Genomic DNA, 21,429 nt, shown 5'->3' on the forward strand with positions numbered 1-21,429 from the left:
CCCATGACTCTTGCTTGACCAGCACAAATGCTAGCCCCTAAAGCCTCAAAACTCATATATTTTCTACATGCAGAGCCCATGATTCTGATCTACACACACACACACACACACACACACACACACACACACACACACACACAGGCAGCCATGAGGCCAACAGCTCTTTACCCTTCTCCGATGGGCTCTACCCCTCCAGGCAGCAGTAGCACTCTTGACAGACTCCAGCAGATGGTTGGCTTTATGGCCTGAGTCCCTCAGTACCCGGAACTGAATCTTTTGCTTTAATTTCCCCCAAGAGAGCCAAGGAATTTTACTTTAAACCTGCATCGTCCAGAGTGTTGGCAGGATGTTGGTTTTGTTTTCAAGTGTGCGTGAATCTAGGAATTTGTTTTTACCGACACAGGGAAACCGGGGTCTTGTGTATATCGGACTCTCAAGTCTGGAGATGTTACAGGCAGGCAAAAAAATTAGAAGTTGCAGGTCTGATAGTGGGGTGAATGAATACAGATACACACACACAGACACACACACATACACACACACACACACATACACACACACAGACACACACACACACACACACACACACACACACACACACACACACACACACACAGCTCTCTCCAATGGGAAGAAAAACATTCCCACTATCGTTGACCGTCTGGGTGGCAGCCTGGGTGGAGGAGGGAGCCATGTCCCCCACAGCCTCATCCAGCTATTCCACATACAGTACCAGCCTGGGTTTTCTTTAAACTCCCCAGCCAGATCCATCCTGGGGCTATAGTTCTCTCTCACACTACTGCCTCACAGGGAGCCAGCCTGGCGAGTCCCTTCCAACCGCACTAACCCTACAGGCCCCACAGAGACCTGGAAAAGCATCTTTAGCTTCTGCTCCCACCCACCCACCCCTGCCCTCAGCTTAAACTTTCTATGGGAAGGAGGGTTAGTCCCTGGGGTCCCCTCTTCTCTACTCTAGAGTTTGAAATCAGGCCAAATACTGGGTACACCAAAGCCATTCCAGAATCCTCTTAGGGTTGGGGCCCTATTTTAGGGAAGACAGAGAAGGGAGTAACCACCAATGGAGTGAGTGGCTGGCGTCTCTGAGAGCCCTTGTGGCCTCTGGGTAACCACAGGAACTTACCAGATACCACTCCCACATCAAAAGTGACCCCATAGGACTCATATGGGCCCTGCTCTATGGGGCACGGAACCAACATGTGCAGGCACCAAAAGCTTTTCACGTGCCCAAGAAAGTCAGTGTGTGTGTGTGTAAGCCTCCCTTCTCTGATCCGACAGACTCTGGACTCTCTAGGGCCCAGGGCATCAGGGGTTTAGACCCTCACTGTCTTTGTAGAGTCTGAGGAGGCCCTGACACCAATGCCTGCTGCTGGTGTGTAGTAATAGGGGGCTGAGTAGTGAGGGGGAGGGATGCTGTCTGTTTGCTGATAAGCTGTGTTGAACCATCCAGGGAAAGCCTGAGCTCCCAGATTTTTCTGTAGTGTAGAGCTTGGGGCCTCTGGATATTTCCAGGGCCTGAAACCTAAAATATAATCATCACCCCTAGGATACAAATGCTATGCTGGGTGTGTAACTTGCTGATAAAGCGCTAGCCTGACCCCCAGCATAAATAGATAAATGCTACAAATTGGAAGCATTGACAAGTGCTTCATTTGCATGACGACCAAAGGCCATACTTTATCAATGACCAATGTGCATGGCATTTAGTTAAGGATATAGGCTAATGGCTACCCCTCCATGGTTTCGTTTCCCCTTGAGTTTGACCTTGGTGTCTAGGACATGCAAAGTGCCCTGCCCACTCCTGATCATCATTACCACTGCTTCTTTTGGCTGGAAGCCTGTCCAGGCAGTACCGGATGACTTCAGGCACTAGAAGAGCCGGGTGGATCTACTTTCTCCAGTACTAGAGAGCCCCGTCTAGACACTGCCCCTAACCTCAATCTGGACACAGAGCAAACCAAAGACAGCCATGGGTCAAGGCCAAGACCAAAGGGAAGCTGTCTGATATTTTGACCGCTGCTTATCTGCTTACCCAAACTTTTCTTGTAGGTCTTGCCTCCTTCCTCTATCTATCTCTGCAAGGGCACCGGAGTTGGTAAGGAATGCACAAAACCAAGATATTTGGGTTTATATGAGAAAGATGTGATTTTGAGCTTTAGGACCAAATCTATAGGTGGAAACCTGTAACACAGTACTTCAGGCGTTTGTGGAAAAGTAGTGAAGGAGACTTGGTGGGGATTTTGTGGTCCCAGCACTCTTGCTGGAGTGCAAGGAACACAGACACTCAGACTTTCATCCATCCATTCCTTCAACCAATCACTCAGTTCTTACAGACACATGGTAGAGGGAGGCACATTCTACAGGGGAGAAGGGGAGTGGCAGGGAGGAAGGGAGGGAGGGAGTTTCAATCTACCTTAAGGACTGCTGACTACTGCCATGATATAAAATCCTATCGGTGGGATCCAAGCTCACAGAGGAAGAAAAGTACTCCTCCAAAATGTGAACAGAGCTGGGGGAGCATATAAGGTCTTGGGTTTAATACCCAATAAGTAAGTAAATAAATATATAAATAAGTAAGAAAATCCCAAAGGATTAATTCGCTATTACCATTTCGCTGGTTTCCGAGACAGGGCCTCACTGTACAATCCTAGCTCTTCTTCATCCTCCTGTCTCAGAGGAGCAAAACCTGACCAATCCACCACACATATATGTAAGCCAGTCCCCTCATGGTCCCTCCTAGTGTTAATTTGGAGCTGTCTGTCACTGTATAGCTCAATGCTCTTAGTCTCTAAGGCTATGAGGCTTTTGGGAGGAGGAGCTTGTCTCTCACCTCCTTCAGGGGGCTAAATGAGCAGACACCAGCTGAGTGAATGGGCAAGCAGAGCTCCCAGGATGGAGGTGCCCAGTGGGCATAGAGTTCAGTGCAGAGCCGGCTGTGTCAAGTCAGGGCTAGCCTGGTCTACATGGCCAGTTTAGGCTAGCCTGGGCTATACCAGCCATTGCTACCTAGTGAAACCTTACCTTTAAAACAAAGCAAAACAAAACATCTTTTTAAATTCCCCTCTGTCTACTAACCCTTTGAGTCTCCAAGACCTAACTCAAGTGCGGGAGGGGGAGGAGCTAATTTTTTTGGAGCCCCTTCATTCGTTCAAACTCCAGCACTCTGCTCTGTGCTTCTGGGTCACACTTCAGAGAATCTGTTACCATGAGAGAGCAGGAAGCCTCCCAAGAGCTTGGGAAGCTTCAGGGTTCCCAGTCTCTCTGTCCTGATTCCTCTGCAGAGGTGACGGGGGACAGGGAGGGGCCTCCGCCCTTCAGCACAGGAGACCCCAGGCTTTATCAGCCTTTCCCACTTTGGGGCTGATGTCTCCTCCAGTCTAAAACACAGGTTTGGACTCCTCCACACAATACCAGCAAGGCATGAGTCCTGGTAGCGGTGGGGGCTGGGGTGAGAGGGGTGCCCATTCCTTTCCTTTCCTTTCCAGCTGGGAGATGTCTGGCTCCTCCACTCAGGCTACAACTCCCTCCTCAGGTCACCCCACAGCTTGCCCTCACCTGGCCCCATCCATCTTGCATACCCTGTTGTGCCCCCATCATGTCTTCCCTGAGAGAAGGCGAGGGCTGAGGGAGTGGGGCCTCAGGGTCAGCTCCCTCCGGTTTCTCTGCTTCGCACCCCCCACCCCATTGCCCTCCCTCTCTGTGGTCCAGTCCTGAAAGCAAAGGAATGTTCTGGAGTTTGGGAAGGATGGGGGCCCCTCAGAAGAGGGAGGAAGGGGAGGAGGCAACTCCGTCCTGTCAGTGTCTGAGCCCTAAATAGAACACAGCAGCCAGGCTGGGGGAAAGAAAATAAACAGCCCCTCTCAGCGGCCCTTCCTGATGGTCACCGGATTTTGTTCTGGTTCCTCAGCCCAGGGCAATTTCCCTTCGATTTTCTCCCCTCTCCTCTCTGTACAGCTTCTCCCTTGGGGGTGATGGGAGAGTTACTGCTTCTGGGCAGGCTGTGTGACAATGGGGAGGTGTGCTACCCTCTCTGGGCTTTGGTGAGGAAGCAGACGGAGGCTAGAAACTGAGTGGAAAGACCTGGATCAACTTAGAAGCAGAAGAGGGAGGGTCTTATCTCTATGACATACGTGTGGGATAAATGCAGAAACGGTCTCTCAGTTTATAAATATGACCTCCAAATATCAGAGTCAACCTCCCTTCGATTCATATTACACTGGTTTGCCTGCATTCAAGTTCACAACCAAGGACTAGGTTGTCATACCTTTCACCAATTCCACAGAAGCCTGCAGAAAGGGCCTTAGGGTTCAGAGGGTACTTACACATATCTTGCTTAATCCAGGAATATGCCCCATCCTAGTGACTTCCCAAACCCCGTCCTGGTACCGTTTGGGGCTGAAGTATATGTATGTCTTTGGGACTCAGCCTAATAGGTCATAGTCTCTTCAATGCAGTAAATAATGGGCCAACAATCCAATTCCTGGTGGTTCCACTCTCTTCACAGGGCTCTCCAGAAACAGGACCGTGCATTGCACCCTAATATCTGGCACCAGGAGTCTGGAGGATAGGGGTTTGTCTCACCAAGCATGGACAGTCAAAATCTCTGGCACCTGGGCTCACCACCTACAGCCCCTCAAGAAGGTGGGTGGGAGGAGTCAAGGAGGCCCTGGGATTCTCTTGGCCCTTCACTTGGGATAGACAAAGGGTCCAGGACTTCAGGAGGTGAGACCTTCAGCCCGAAGGGCTTGGGAGTGTGTTAAGAGACTCAGCCCTCCCTCATCTCCTCATCTCTGGCCTCTTCCCTCCTTTCTTTCCTTCTTTCTGTCTACTCTCCCCCTCCCCCTCCCCTGCTCACAAAAGCTCTCTGTACACAGCCACTTCCTCTGGCCGCTGTCTCGGAGCCCAGACCTTATGAGAACCATATGGGGGAAAGAGGGTAGAAGAGAAGGGGGTGGGGAGGCAGGCTGGGCCCGCCCCTATAGCCAGCATCTTTCCACTACCCTCAGGCTGTGTGCTTGGTGGTTGGCACACTTCGCCCCACACTCTCCTAACTAGATCCCGGTGGCTGCATTGAATCCCCAGACCAGTGAGGAGGGTCCTAAGGGAGATCTTTGCACATGAGCCACCTCCCTGAGGCAGGAGCATTGCACTGGGTCCAATAAAGACCCTACCTCTCCCTACCCGGGACCATCAAACTCCCAGCGTAAGAATCCACCTAGTACTGGACACATGGTGCAGACAGCCCCTTCTGCCCTGTACAGGAACATCTGTTCAGGCTGAGCAGGTTGTGTATTCTGAAGGAACGAGCAGTGATTTACCCCATGTCTGCACCTTCTCACTCAGCCTGAAATGTTCCCAGGTTAAGAGGACTGTGGTCCTGTTGGAGAGAGAGAGGGAAAGAAATGGATTTTTAAAGCGGCATTTGTGTCTACCGGATCCCGAATAGCAAGAGCCTCGTCTGGTAGAAACATCGAGATCCTACGAGCTAATTCCACACTGATCCCACCTAGCAGTCCCTCAGCCACAAAGCCTTAGATTGTGGGCCTGGGCTTGCTGATCTCTAAGAGCCTTTTCGGTGCAGATTTATGGCACTGGCTTGTGTCCTCTGGGGTCCTCCTGGGGAGATTTCCTTCTGTACTTATCTATTATCAGCCCTTCCTGGAATCCCTTGCTCTCAAGCCTCCTCCCTGCCCCCCCACCCCTCTCTAACTCTCAGAGCTAAGGACCAGAAAAAGCAGGCCTTTAGCCACTGCCCAGTTTGGGGAGGTTCCCACGCAGAACAAAATCCTCCCAATCCTCCCCAGCATAAGCTACCTACCCTAGGACCATTGCGCTCATAAAGGCTCTCCCTCTGGGAGTTTGTGCCCACAGCTGCCCTGCAGACCTGGCTGTGAGGCTGGGGGTGGGGTGAGAAATGGATCAGGAAGGAAGCCAAGAGCTCTGCTTTCCTGGAAAAGTGCAAATGGAAGTCCACCAATGGGGGAAACAAAGCAAAGGGTGGGGGAGAGGGGACCTGCAGTGTACAAAAACAGAAGGCAGACTCGAGATAACGGCCCGGAGGAAGGATCTTTCAATAAGGTAAACAGGGCTGGCTGCTCAAAGGAGGCCCCTAACAGACAGGGACCTTATCTGGCACTTTGAGCCCTAGCCCTAAGTGTCTGCCTGGCTTCTATCTTGAGGGTTCCTGTGGCTGGAAGCTGGGGACCCATTCAGGAGGGGGAGAGAAGGTCCTCGGTGAGAATGAAGCAATTGCCTAGGAGGGAGTGCACAGCCACAAGGCAAAAACAGCTCTCAAGTCCTGCGGCTCAACCTAGTGACAAGCTTAAAAAAGATCTGTGTGAGAAAAAGACTAATGTTTTGTTAGAGACAGGATCTTCCTATGTAGCCCAGGATGACTTGAAACTCACTGTCCTCCCAGGATCACAAGCACCAACCCCATACCTAGCAAGACTTCCCACTTGTAAAGGGGGGTCCTGGTCCTGGAGAGATGTCTCAGGGCGTTAAGAGCACTGACTGCTCTTCCAGAGGACCTGGGTTCAATTCCAAGCATCCACATGGCAGCTCACAACTGTCTATCACTCCGAGGTCTGACACCCTCACACTGACATACACGTGCAAGGCAAACCCCCAAACATATAAAATAACAATAAATACGGGTTTCAAAGGTAAGGGGGTTTCCATGTTCTTCCTTGGAAGCAGCAGCCCCTTTTCAGCCCTTCTGCCTTATCTCAAGATAAGTGTGCTCGGACTGAGTCTCCTTCCCACCTTCCACTGAGATCCTGTTTTGTCTTTGTTTTGTTTTTTTGTTTTTTGTTTTTTCACTCCAGAGACTGCTGGAGGGCAGGCAATTCATCAGGATCATAAATGTGGAAAACTGAGAAAACCATCGAGAGGAAGATTCAGATTCCATTACACTCCAGATTGGTAGAGGAGTTGGCTTCCTTGTCCTGTCCTTTCCAGGGTCCTGCCAGGTTGGAGACCAGTCTCTTTGGAAAGTACTTATAAGCCAGCAAGGAGAAGGGCCCAGAGGAGAGAGGAGCCTCTCCTAAGGGAAGGGCTTATGGGCTGGAGCAGGAAGGTAAGTCAAGTCCTCTGCTACTTTGTCATGATATATTCTCACCAAGAACTGGTCCCGCTCCTTTGAGTGGCGTCGATGGGAATTAGCCACGGCTGGAAAGCATTAGACGCCAAATCATTCTAAGATGTCCTGCAAAACCACTTTTCTATTTTTTCCCCTCCCTCCCTTCTGCCTTGACCATGTTAGGATTCCCTAATCCCCACCAACAGACACACAAGAGACAGCTCCCACACATGTGAGTCCTCTGAGCCTCTGGAGCCTGTGCCCATACACAAATTACCTCCACCCCCAGCCCAGCTATCGCTGTGCAGCTGTGTGTCGCAAACATTGGCCAGCTATTTCTCACAGCAAAGCATTTTTTTTTCTCCTCCATAACTAAGTAGGCTGGAGAATGCCCAAACTTTCCTTTAAACATCACTACACACAGACCTACTGTGAACAGCCTTAGCAGCCACTAAGACTGCAAGCCAGAGCTTGCATCGAGGTGGGAGAGAAGAAGAAATACAGCCTCCACTGTGAGGCACACGTCCCAGCTGGAGAAAATGCAGGCCAGCCGGCCAACATCACAGGCTGACCAGTTGTGTCCTGCCAGGAAGCCAGCTGCTTCTGAACCTACCAGAGGACTTACTGTATTGTTCTGGGCACAATCGAAAAGATGAAGCCAGCCCCAGTTCTGGGCGAGGGGTGGTTGGAGAAAAGGTTGCCTTCAGGGTCAGGATGACAGGGAAAGGGAAACGGCTTTTGGGCTAGATCCTGAACAGGAAAGCAAGGAGCCGCCGCTAGGGCACGACCCTTAACTCCACGTCGTGCGTGGAGCACATGGTCAGCACAGGAAACTGCTAGGGTCCGGGAGACTCTCCGTGTGCGGTTGCCGGAACTCGAGACTCGGGGTTAAAGAGCACAGGCACTCGTGGCCAGTAAAGCAAGGGCTTAATCAGGCCCAAGTTGAAAGGAGAACTACAGAAGGAGGCCGGGAGGCACGTGCCTCCCTTCAGCCAGGTTTTCCTACCAAATCTTTGAGTAATTAATCGATAAACAGCCAAATTGTTTCCATAGGGGAAAAGGAATAGGCCGGGACACCGGGCTCAACCGAAGTTCACTTCCCAAATGTGCGCAGTGGGAGAGAGCCCAAGAGGAGCTGGGACACGGGGTGTTTCATTCAGACCAGAAGCGCCTGCATTCCAAGGACAGGCTTAGCGGAGCTCAAGCTCCTCCTGCCCTAGGAAGCCGGGCTAGGAGCAGAGCTTCGCAGGCCTGGGGCGGGGCACCGCAGACTGAGTTATCCTAGTTAGAGGAGCCTTGCTAGCCGTCTGAAGCCAGCAGGCTCCGGGTCGTGCGAGCTCTGGAGCCTCAACCGTGGTGAGGACCACAGCCACTTACTGGGTCCCTGACGCTTATCAGCCTTCCCACCCTCTCAGGGCCCCGTAAGGCTGCAATGCTAGCCCATCTAGGACAAGGAATATGGGGTGGCCCTTCCAGCGTCCATTCGCACTTCACCTGTGCAGGTGAGCAGGCTTCCGCGATGCCTCTCGCTCTGGGGGGCATACCGGGGTTCTGGAAACTCCAATCTTCCTCCTACTTCAAGTTTCCCGGCAGACGCCTGGACTCAAACTTTCCCCAGACTCCTCTAAGTGGCAATATCGCACCCCCACCCCCCAACTCTCAGTTTAGATCCACTCGTTGATCTGACCCGGTACAGAGTAGGGTACTCACAGGGTGATGGTGCCATTTGGCAGAAGGCCGGGATCCGGAGGTTCGGGGAGATCCCCACCGCCGCACACCACCCTCCTTCGAGCCGGGTTGTGGGCGCCGCCACTTAGTCCCTTGGGCCGCTCCCCAGAGCACTTGCAACCGCGGATAGGGACCGGGCAGCCAGGCGCACCCCGCGTTCCAGGAGCCAGGAGCAGAAGGCAGGGCAGCAGCGGCAGCAGCAGCAAGCGCGCAGACCGCACCGGCATCCTGCGTCCCCCCGCGCCCATCAACCCATCGCCCCGCGGGGACCTACAGCGTAGGGGCCGGACGGTTCGGCGGCTGGAGGGACCCGAGCGTGCGAGAGGAGTGCTCAGCGGGAGCCCGGGACGCCCGAGGGCGGGGCGGGGGGCCATGGGCGGAGGCAAGCCTCGGGGTCCCCACTGCGGCGCCCCGGGGGCATGGCTTGCAAGCACCCGGGCCGGGCGGGACGCGGGCGTCGCTGTCAGCGCAGCGCGGGTGGCCCCCCGGCGGCGCGGCCCGAATCTCAGCGCAGCGCTCCAAGCCGACCGAAGCCTGGCCCCTGAGCGTGGCCGGCTGGCTCTGCGCGCGGCTGAGACCTAGCGGATCGCGCCGGGCTCCTGCTGCCGCTGCCCCTGCCGCAGCTCCGTGCCATGGATGGGGGCAGCTAGGCGCCGCGCAGCTCCCGCCGCCAGCCCCCGCCCGCCTCCATCACCGCCTCGTCACTCTGCGAGGCCCTAGCGCCGCCTGATACCCTGCCAGGCGGCTGCCCTCCTTCAAGAGCAAGCCTTTAAAAGACAGCTTGAACAACCAACCACCCATTCCCCGTACCCAGTCACCTACCCTGAACCAAGACTGTTCTCCAGTCTCGACTTTTTACTGGCCAGAACTCTCTCGCCCAGCTCAGACTTCTTTTTTTTTTTTTTTTTTTTTTTTTTTTTTTTTTTTCCGGAGCTGGGGACCGAACCCAGGGCCTTTCGCTTCCTAGGCAAGCGCTCTACCACTGAGCTAAATCCCCAACCCCTTTGAGCTAAATCCCCAACCCCCCAGCTCAGACTTCTAAGGCAACCATCACTTTCCACAAAATTCTCTCATCCAGCCTACACACCCCTCGCTCCTAGGACTTTTGTCGAAGTTGGGCTTTGGCTTGAGATGTCTGGTGCTCCGTGTTAGTGGTCGATCTTTGCTCAGGATCTAAGGTTTCTCCTTGGCCCCCTGACACACGATGAGCCGATCTAAAGCCGACTCTCAGAATCCTGTTCCCACCCTCAAACTTGGATTGAAGCCACAGCAGGAGGGCACAAGACTGAGACAAGGAGGCCATAGACCTTACCCTGTGAGCAGTGACCTTGCCCAGCAGGAGGTGCATGTCATTAGGCCAAGGAGAGGTCAAAGGTTAAGGCAGACACTGCCAAAGCTATCCTCCTGTTAACGTGTGTTGGGGGTTGGGGGGGGGCAGTAAATGAATAAGGGGGGAAATTAGAGAAGGCCCAGGGATCTATAATAGGGTATGGACAGACTGTACCACCAGCCCAGTGTAGGTTTCAGGCCCAGCCATGCCTTTTATGAGCTGTTTGACTTGACACTGCACATAACACCTAGGGGTGTGTAATCTATTGGGCCCCACTTGTCACAAGGCTGTAGCGTGAGAAGGAGGAAGAGGGGCCAGTTCTAGGTAACAGCTGACCTTTGACAGCCGGGAAGGAGAGTCAAAGTGCCTGCCTGTGAACCTCAAAAGAGCAACAGAAACGATGACCAACAACCAATGCCTGCGGGTGACAGAGGGACAAGCAGTGCCAACTGAAAGGAAGGCTGGGGTCTGAGGACCCAGGATGCTGCCGTCCCAGTTTCCCCAGAAATGATGACCTTTTAATCACTCAATAAGAACCTTTGTTGCTAGGTAGCTGGCCAGCTTCAGGCCCCGGGCAGAACTCCTGCTCATGACCCTTCTGTGCTGACAAAGTTACCCCACCTTGGCCCTGTGGGGTGGGTGCACAGTGCCTTTTCTCCTTCTGTGGCCTGCCAGACAGATCTCCCAACTCCTTTCCAGGGAAGTAGCCCTCTCCCTGGCCCAATGGCTACAGTCGTTAGCTTCCTAGCTTTCCCTCATCAGAGGCCCTGGTCAATCCCTGTTGCAGGCTCTGTTTCCCCGAGCTTCCAAAGATAAATAAATAGTGGTTGCAAAGGGAGGAAATGAGAAATGGAATGGACACTCCCAACAGGAGCCTTAGACGGGCCTAGTGCAGGCTGCATTCCTCAGGAAAGGGGCCTGTGATGGGCAGAGACCAGGCACACAGACCACAAGGGCCAGAGATAGGGAAGAGCTGAGGGGTCTCTCTGACCCACTCACAGCTTCTCTGTGATTTCTCTGTGCGAAAAGACAAAGGCTCAGGAGAGAGTCTCCTGTCCCTTGAACCCTCTGAAGCTCACACATTACAGATGACATTGGCAGGCTGTCGGAGGGGAGGTGCATGTGAGATTCCTGGCGGGACATTTCTGTGGCATGTCTACTCTGATGGCATCATCTTGACGTCTGCACGAAGAACAGTGTGGAGTACACCTCCATTTTGTATATAGGGAGGAAAAATTTGAATTTTGAAGAGCAGGAATGGTCACTCCCCTTTGAAATTCTTTTTTTCTTTTTAAAGATTTGTTTATTTATTTTCTATGAATACTCTGTAGCTGTCTACAGACAAATCCCAAAGAGGGCAGCGGATCCCATTACAGATGGTTGCGAGCCACTATGTGGTAGCTGGGAATTGAACTCAGGACCTCTGGAAGAGCAACAGTCAGTGCTCTTAACCGCTGAGCCATCTCTCCAGCCTTTGAAATCCTTTCTAACTGCCCCACTGAACTGCTCAACAGGTTCCCTCGAAGTCATGTTCTCCTGCCTGTACTTGTGCGTGTACAATCTTTTCGTGTTAAAAGGCTGCTGACCTACTCTGCTACTTGGGGAACTTACTGTGACTGTGTCTTTTAACACAACCAGAGTCTCATGTATCCAGGCTGGCCTGTGTCTTAGGGTTTCAATTGCTGCAAGGAAACACCGTGACCAAGATGCAAGCCGGGGAGGAAAGGGTTAATTGGGCTCACCCTTCCAGTTCACAGTCCATCACTAGAGGAAGTCAGCACAGGAACTCAAGCAGGGCTGGAGTCCTGGAGGCAAGAGCTGATGCAGAGGCCATGGAGGGCTGCTGCTTGCTGGCTTGTTTCCCGTGACTTGCTTGGCCTGCCTTATAGTACCCAGCCCAGGGATGGCACCACCCCCATGCCATGGCCTCATTGATCACTAATTGAGAAAATGCCTTACATCTGGATCTCATGGAGGCATGCTCTCGATCGAAGGCTCTCTGATGACTAACTTGTGTCAAGTTGACACACAAGACCAACCAGAATATTCTGGAATTCACTGTAGAGCTAAGGACGATTTCGAACTCCTGGCTTTCCTATCCATACCTCTCGGGTGCTGGGATCCCAGGAGTGTGCTTCCTTGTTCAATTATGCAATGCTGGGGATACATGGTACCCAGGGCTTTATGTTTGTGAGGCAAGCACCGTGCCACACTCTATCTCCCACCCCACCCCAGGCTTCTCTTTTGAAATAGAAGGGCAACTCACACTTCATTCCTATTCTCAGGCAACCTAGTTAAGGAGTCTGACCAAGTCCATATATGTTATTGGCAGGAGGATCAAGAGTTGGCCTTGACTGGCCTTGGCTACCAGCCTAGGATATCTGAATTTCTGTCTCAAGAAATGTAAGAAATCATTGTATGTATGTATGCATGCATGCATTCCATGTATGTAATGTTTGTGTGCATTCAATGTAAATATATGCGTGTGTGCGTGTGCTAAATGCCCATACCATGGCGCATCTCCTCTCAACATCATGCCAATGCCATTTGTATTCACCTCAGGTTTAGATGGTTTATGTGACAAGAGACTTTCTCCACAGACTTAGTCTGCATCACACACACACACACACACACACACACACACACACACACACTCTCTCTCTCTCTCTCACACACACCACACACACTCACACACACACACTCATACACACACACTCACACACATAACACATACATACACAACACTCACACACACACACCACAACACACACATACACACACTCACACACACACACACCACACACACATACACACACACATACACACACTCACACATGCACACAACACACACACTCATACACACAACACACATACACACACAACACACATACACACACAACACACACACAACATACACACACAACACACACACACGCGTGTGCACGAGCGTTGAACCCAGGGCCTCACACCTCCTACAATGCTCTACCACTGCGTCATACCATTCCCCCTCACTATACTTAGACCTTTCGGCAAAAGCTATGATTACATACAAGATTGACGGACCAAGAGCAGAGATGATAACCCACCTGTTTCTAGGAAACCCAAGTCCATATATGTCTGAGAGTTCACGTACACTAGCTTACCTCCCCCCTTCCTTCCTTCCTCCTCCCCTTCCTTCTTGATCCGTCGCTAGGCACCTTGGTTCTGATTTCCTGTAGCACAGCAGGATAGCTGTTGCCTATCATAGTCTATGGTATCCTTTTGTCTTTCCTTTGTAGTACAGCGGATCAAATGTAAGGCTTGCACGTGGTGGGCAAGAATTCTTCTACTTAGTTACATGCTCGGCCTAGATGACATATTTCAGAATAGCTGTGAAAGTACCAGTCCATAGGAGTTATTAATATTAATGTGTAAGGAGTACAGAAGTGCTCTTAGTTTTCGCTTTTCGTTCTTTTGAGACAGGATCTTATGTAGCCCAGGCTGGCCTCAAATGACCTCGGACGACTGCTCTTCCTGTCTCCATCTCCCATGTGCTGAGATTACAGGCGTGTGTCATACCCAGCTTGGGAACTGCTTATTACACTAATTTGACAATTACATATTGAATACAAAAACAAAATTGGTGTGCTGTTCTGCACAAACACGTACAAATATTATATCTAAAAGTTTCTGAGTTTAACCTGGCAGCATGACTGAACCTCCAGCATTTAGAAGACAGGAGAACCTTGAGTTGTAGAGTAGCCTGGAGTGTGTCCCAGGAGCTTGCCTCAAAGGAAGAAGAGATAGGATTTGGCTCGTTCGTCTGCACGACGGAGGGAGGACAACTGAACATTTTGTTGTTGTTTTCAAACTATCTGTGTACCCATCTATCCATTATCTATCTATGTATGTGTGTTTCTGTGTGACATGTTTGTGTGGGTTTGCTTGTGACTCCCAGAAGAGGGTATTGTACACTTTCCTGGTTAGTTGCTTGTTGATTTTTATTTGTCAACTTGGCACAAGCTAGACTCCTCCAGGAAGCTAAATGTGAAGCCAGTGAAGTGGTGCCTGCCTTTGATCCCAGCCAGCACTCGGAGACAGGAGAATTGCTTGAGTTCAGGGACAGCCTGGTCTACAGAGTAAGTTCCAAGATGGCCAGAGCGATGTAGGAAGACCCTGTTGTGAGAGAAGGAGAGGAGAGGAGAGGAGAGGAGAGGAGAGGAGAAGAGAGAGAGAGAGGGAGAGGGGGGGAGAAGAGGAGGGGAGGGGGAGAGAGAGGAAAGGGGATCCTGGAGGCAGCCTTTTTTTTTATTCATTATGTATAAGTCTGTTGTAGGTGTCTTCAGACACACCAGAAGAAGGCACCAGATCCCATTACAGATGGTTGTGAGCCACCATGTAGTTGCTGGGATTTGAACTCAGGACCTCTGGAAGAGCAGTCAGTGCTCTTAACCACTGAGCCATCTCTCCAGCCCAGCATTTCTTTTTATTAATGACTTATGGAGAAGGGCCCAGCCTACTGAGCGGTGGATGGCCCCCCCTGGGCATGTGATCCTAAGTGATATGAGGAAGTAGGCTGAGCAAGGTGACATGCAGAACAAGCAAGTAAGCCACCGCTTTCGGGCGCGGTCTCTGCTTCTGTTTCTGCTTTGTGCCCCTGAGGTGGAGCTGAGTTCCCGTCCTGACTTCCCATCATGATGGAGTATAAGCTGTCAGGTGAAGTAAGATCTTTCCTGCCCAGGCTCCTTTGTGTCATGGTGTTTACGAGCAATAAAAGAAGCTAGGACAGACAGACACCCTCTTCTAGCACTCTCTGCCCATTGCTTTGACACAGGGTCTGGGTCTCTCTGAAACCGAGACTCACATTTTCTTAGTTACCAGGAATCTGGCATTCCTGCTGGCACGTTCCAGTGACCCTCCTTTATCCAAACATCCCAGGGCATGGGTTATCAGCATGCAGGGAGGCATTGTTGGTTAGGGTTAGGGTGACTCTCTGTTAGGGGTTAGGGGTTAGGGGTTAGGGGTTAGGGGTTAGGGGTTAGGGGTTAGGGTTACTCAGGGGTGCTGAAACCCAAATTCTGCACCTCAGGATTGCTCTGCAAGTGCTCTAAACCACTGAGCCATCTTTAACCCCCGAAGATGATTATTTTAACAGATTGGAAACTAAGGGGCAAGGGACACCAAACTTTCATAGCAAATGAAAACAACTAGGATTTGAACAGAAGCCAAGAACATACATACATTTTGCCAGCGATGGGGTGGAACCCGGAGTCTGAGAACAAACATGTGCTCTGTCGCTGAGCGGCACACATGCCAGCCCCAGGTCTAACACCATCTTTTTTTTTTTTTTTTTCTGTTAGATAGGTTATCCCTGTGTATCTCTGGCTGGCTTGGATTTTGCTGTGTAGGCAAGTGTGGACTCAAACTCATGGACATCCACCTGCCTTTGCTTCCTGAGTACTGGGATTAAAAATGTGTATGACCACACCTGGCCAAAAATTTATTTTTGTAGCAGGAATGTGTGGCTGAAGGTGATCTTGAACTTTGGTGGTGTTTGCCACTGCTGTTTTGCTTTTAATGTTTTAAAAATGTGTGCGTGCTGCCAGGCATGGGCGGTGCACAACTTTAAACCAAGCACTCAGGAGGCAGACATTGGTAGATCTCTGTGAACATAATATCACCCCGGACTACAGAGTGAGTTCTAGGATGGCCAAGGCTACCCAGAGAAACCCTGTCTTGAAAATTTAAAAAAAAAAATGTGCATGCACACACACACACACACACACACACACACACACACACACACACACGCTGTGGAAACCAAGAGATGTTGGTTCCTCCTGGAGCTTGGGTTACAGGTGGTTGTAAACCGCTCACAGTGGGTTCTGGGTATCAAACTCAGGTTCTCTATAAGAGCAGCGAATGCTTTTAACTGCCAAGGCATCGTTCTAGCCTGGTGTCTAACTTCCCATCTTCCTGCCTCGACCTCCTGAGTGCTGAGATTACAGGGGCACATCACCACACCCCAGAAAGTGCAGAGTTTTCTTACTCGCCCTTCTCTATGAGCTTCTGGAGCAACAAAGGTTTCAAGGCTCCCCTCAAGTGTTTCACTTCCCATGGGTGTCTTTGTGTACGTTCATTGCTTGGATTTCTCTCTCAGCAGAATACTTTTAAAAAGAGATTAATATGTTTTTATTTTATGTGTATGTGAGGTTATTTTTTCAATTTAACATAAAATAAAGTTATGTGGGAAGAAGAATCTCAATTGATGAAAGCTCTCTTAAGACTGCCTGGGAGTAAGTCTATCAGGCATACTCTTGATTAATGATTGATGTGGGATGGTCCAGCACATTGTGGGTGGTGCTGTCCCTGGGCTGGTGGTCCTGGGTACCACAACAAAGCAGGCCGAGCAAGCCATGGGGAACAAACCAGTAAGCAGCACCCCTCCATGGCCTCAGCATTAGCTCCTGACTCCAGGTTCCCAGCCTGCTTGAGTTCCTGTCCCGACTTCCTTCAGTGATGGACTGTGGTGTGGAAGTGTAGGTTATGTAAACCCTGTTTGTTTTTGGTCATGATGTTTTGTCACAGCAATAGGAACCCTAATTGAAACAAAGGTCTTGTCTCAAAATTCTCAAGAACGGTGGCTGGAGAGATTGGCAGTGTTGCCCTTGTAGAGGGTCTGGGGTCAGTTTCCAGGACCCACATGACCACTTACAACCCTCTTTAACTCCAATCCAGAGGATCCTACACCCTCATATGGTGTATGAAGACACTTGCCATGCACATGGTGTACATACATACATACATACATACATACATGAAAATATTTGCACACATAAAATAACAATAAACAAATATAACATCAACATCATCATCAACAACAAAACCCTAAAAGGAGACAAACAAGCTCTCATGAAGTCCCAAATGGTGTAGCTCAGTAGCAGAGTCTATGTCTGGCATCCTCAAAAAAATGAAAATAAAATAAAATAAGTAAACACATACAAATGAAATACATAAAAGGATGGAAAAGGGGAAAATGAGTAAAATGAATTTATAATTTGGGGGCTGAGGGTCTAGCCCAATGGTAGAGCATTTGGTTAGCATGCTCCACAGGTTGTGGGATGAAAGAATACACATACAGATCACAAGCACACAGGGGCCCCCGAAGCCACCGCAGTATCGTTTTCCCAGTGACCCAGCCTTGTCTGATCTTCCTGTCAGCTGAAGCCTATACCCAGGCCACTCACATTTTCTCCGTTGGGTTTTTAAGACCCTTCTGTGTTTGTTTGTTGTCTTTCAGAGGCAGGATCCTGGCAACAGAATAATGGCAGGTCATTGGCTTGATAAGTATGTGGTATTGGACCATTGCTCCAATTAGCTCTAAGCCACAGTGAGGCCCATGGCTGATGCCTGCCAGACCTATTTCCAGAGACTCTAGAGGGCAGTTGTGTTGTCTGTGCCCTCTGCACTGCCCTGTACCTTGCTGGAGCACATATGAATTGAGAGTTTGCAACATGGCATGCGCCTTCATTAGAACTGAACCTAGGCTACCCAGCTAGTTACCCACTGGCGAGCACATCTCGTTGGCAGTCAAATGCTGCCACATGTGAAATAACATGAGTTTCCCAGGGAAAAGCTCACACTCTGCCTTTATTCAAGCCGGATTCACCTGAGGTGGCACAGCAAAGGTTGGGACCTTCCTGGCAGAAGCTGAGAGTGGATTCCGATCTCGAATTTCTATTGTTCTTTCTTCTCTTTATACGAGGATAAAATTAAATGTCAAAAGCCATAACTGAGCTGGAGAGATGGTTCAGTGGTTAAGAGCACTGACTGCTCTTCCAGAGGTTCTGAGTTCAAATCCCAGCAACCACATGGTGGCTCACAACCATCTCTAATATACATTAGATAAATAAAAATAAAAAAAAAAAGCCATAACTGAGTTGGGGCGTGGGTCAGTTGATAAAGTACTTGCCTACCATGGGCAAAGCCTTGGGTTTCGTCTCTAGAAACATATAAACTGTAATTTCAACATTCCAGAGGTAGAGGCAGGAGGATCAGGAGTTCAAGGTCAGCCTCAGATAGATGGCCATTCTGACCTACAAGAAATGTCACCTAAATACAAACAGTTGGGGAAAAAAACACCCATAAATACAACACAGTTAATTTAAGAAGTTTAGTTGGCTTTTGTTTGTCATTCTGTTTTGAAAAAAAAAACCCTGCTCTCTTTTATATGTGTTTGTGGTTTTAGAATCGGGCAATACTTTGTTCTATAAAATGAGTACGCCAGTTTAGCCAGGCAGAGGATGCTGATTTAAAAAACCAAAAAGGGCTGAGGAAAGTAGGAGCAGAAAAGGAAGGCAATTGGCAGCTTTAAAATTACTTCACACACACACACACACACACACACACACACACACACACACATACACAGACACACACACACACACAGAGACACTCACACAGACACATACACGCACACAAAACTGTATAGACAACTGGGTTAGAAAAAAGAACAGCAACAGCAAAACAGAAACAAGTCCATGTCTCACTACCCATTTGAGTTTCGCCAAAGCTGTCAAGCATAAACACGGGGAGAAAGATCAAGCTTTAACAAACAGCACTAGAAAAACTGGATACCATGTGCGGAGAAACGAAACTAGATTCCTGTCTCTCATCCTACAAAGAAACCAACTCAAAACTGGGCAGAGTTTTTGATATGAGACCCAAACACAAGATGCAAAACTTTGACACTCTTAGAAGGAAATGCTTCAAGATATAAGTGAGATGGACTAGAAAGATGGCTCGGGGATTAAGAATCCTGGCTCCTGCAGGATTAGTTTGGTTCTGAGCACTTATGTTGGGCTACTCCCAGCTAAATATAATACCCATTCCAAGGGATGTGACATCTTCTGGCCTCTTTGGGCATTCTCTCTCTCTCCCCTCTCTTTTTCTCTCCTCTCTCTCTTTCCTCTCTCTCTCTCTCTCTCTCTCTCTCTCTCACACACACACACACACACACACACACACACGCACACACACACACACTCACACATGACTAATAGTAACTCTTGTTAAAAAGTTTTAAGAGTAAGGACTTCCTGAGTAGGAATCTGACAAGCCTGGAGATTACAAACATTGACAGATAGAAGTGTATCACACTTTACAGATCTGCACAGCAAAGAAAACGATTATCAGAATTAAAACAAAACAAAACAAAACAAACAAACAAACAAACAAAAAACCCCACATATAACAACAAAGGAAAAGGAGGCCAGGCTGGAGAGACAGCCCAGCGGTTAAGAGCACTGACTGCTCTTCCAGAGGTCCAGAGTTCAATTCCCGGCAACCACATGGTGGTTCACAGCCATCTGTGATGAGATCTGATGCCCTCTTCTGGTGTGTCTGAAGACAGCTACGGTGTACTTATATAGAATAAATAAATACATTTTAAAAAAGAGAAAGAAAAAGGAAGCCATGAAAGTGAAAAGGAGCAAGGGATGAGGCTATAACGGGAGGGCTGGGAAGGGGAAATGTTGTAATTAGATCCATTTCTACAGACGGAAGGAACAGCTCTGCATCCCATTCATCTGATAAGGGATTAATATCCAGCATATATAAAAAACCTCAAAAAATTAAACACACAGGTCAGAAGAGTGAATTATCCAGCTAATAGAGAGATAAAGAACTGGGAATGCTTTGGTCATTAAATGCATAGGAAAATACCCGACATCCTTAGCATCAAGGGGATATAAATAAAAACTCTGCCGAGTTGACAATGAGCGTTGTGTTATACACGAGTGATTTTAGAAGCTGAGGCATCCTACGTTGCCTGTGACCGGCCTGTGCTATACAGTGAGACCGTGTGTCAAAAAACCCGCTATGTTCAGACTCCTCTTCACTTCCGTCATAATAGCTCTCATGAAGAAAGAATCAGCAGGGTTAGGGATGTCTCCCGGCTGTAGACTGCTAATTTAGCATTCAAGGGGCCTGGGTTCAATCCTTAGGACCCCATAAACCTAGCGCAGTGGCACACACCTGCAATCCCAGTAATCCGCAGGTAGATGTAGGAAGATGGGGGACCAAAGATTCAAAGTCACCCTTGGCTACACGGAGAGTTTGCAGGTGCCTGGGCTGCAGGAGACCTTGTCTTAAAGAAGATGAGAGATGGGGTGGTGCATGCTGTTAATCCTAGCACTTAAGAGGCAGACACAGATGGCGCTCTATGAATATGAGACTAGCCTGGTCTACATATGAGTTCCAGGCTAGCCAGAGGCACACAGTAAAACCCTGCAGAGAAACAGGGGTTGGGGGGAGGGAGAAAGAGAAGGAGAGAGGCAGGGAGGCAGGTAGGTAGAGAGGTAGAGAAAGAGAGATGGAGAGAAATGTAGGTGAGGACGGTGCAGAGAAACTCAAACACCCTTTGTGAGAATATAAACTACGGAGTTTCCTCAAAGGGGTGTGGGAGTAAACGCAGAAGTGTCATACAGTCTGGCTATATACTCTATATACAGCGAAATGAGTCAAGACAGCAGCACTAAAGCTGCTTTTCTATCCATGCTTTCTGCAGTACTAGTCACAAGAGCTGAGTGACGGACCAGGTTAGGTGCCTACCAATAGATTAATGGATAAAGAAAGTGTGGTTGTAAGAGTCAGATGAATTGGGAGTTTGCTGTGAGACTGTCTCCTAGAAACATCAGAAGCTATGCCCATGAAGTCTCACCAGCACGGCTGCCCAAACATGACCCAAACAAGGACGGTACCAATAGATATGCTAACACGGAAGCGGAACAAAGAGCAACAGGCAGCTAAGGAGTACTGAGATGGGTGGGGGATGGGGATGGGGGTGGGATGGGGGTGGCGGAGGCGGCGGCCCCGGTGGTGATTGAAATAGTCTTCCCCAGGAAAGATCACAGCAATTGTTCTTCAATACCACATGGTGAGACTTAAAACATACAAATGAGTAACATCACACACACACACACACACACACACACACACACACACACACACACACACACACACGGATCGACAAAGAAAAAGGAGGCCATGAATATGAGAGAGAGCAGGGATGGGGTATATGGGAGGGTTTGGAAAGAGGAAAGAGGAAATGTTATTAATTATATAATAATCTCTCAACCCCCCTCTCTCTATACATATATGCATATACATAGTATACACACACATATATACATATATATACATATACATATATATATATAATATATAGTGGAATACATATACACATTCAACCATAAAGAAGAAATATGTCATTTGTAGAATTGAAGAATGTCAT

At 49.5% G+C, this 21,429-nt stretch overlaps 1 protein-coding gene across 6 annotated transcripts in view; it reads right to left on the reverse strand.

Moving 5' to 3' along the window:
* The window catches only part of Adgra2 (adhesion G protein-coupled receptor A2), a 38,462-nt gene extending 28,941 nt beyond the window's left edge, over nucleotides 1-9,521 (reverse strand). For 3 of the 6 annotated variants that reach the window (XM_063275883.1, XM_017600376.3, XM_003751617.6), the window contains exon 1: nucleotides 8,810-9,521. In XM_063275883.1, coding sequence (XP_063131953.1) covers nucleotides 8,810-9,201 — 392 coding nt within the window. In that variant the 5' untranslated portion in view covers nucleotides 9,202-9,521. The remainder of the gene's footprint in view (nucleotides 1-8,809) is intronic. The other 3 variants (XM_006253295.5, XM_039095155.2, XR_005494961.2) reach the window with 2 other exon arrangements.
* Nucleotides 9,522-21,429: the final 11,908 nt, after the last annotated feature.

Source organism: Rattus norvegicus, chromosome 16 (assembly GCF_036323735.1).
Source record: "Rattus norvegicus strain BN/NHsdMcwi chromosome 16, GRCr8, whole genome shotgun sequence".
In the NCBI taxonomy this organism is placed as follows: Eukaryota; Metazoa; Chordata; class Mammalia; order Rodentia; family Muridae; genus Rattus; species Rattus norvegicus.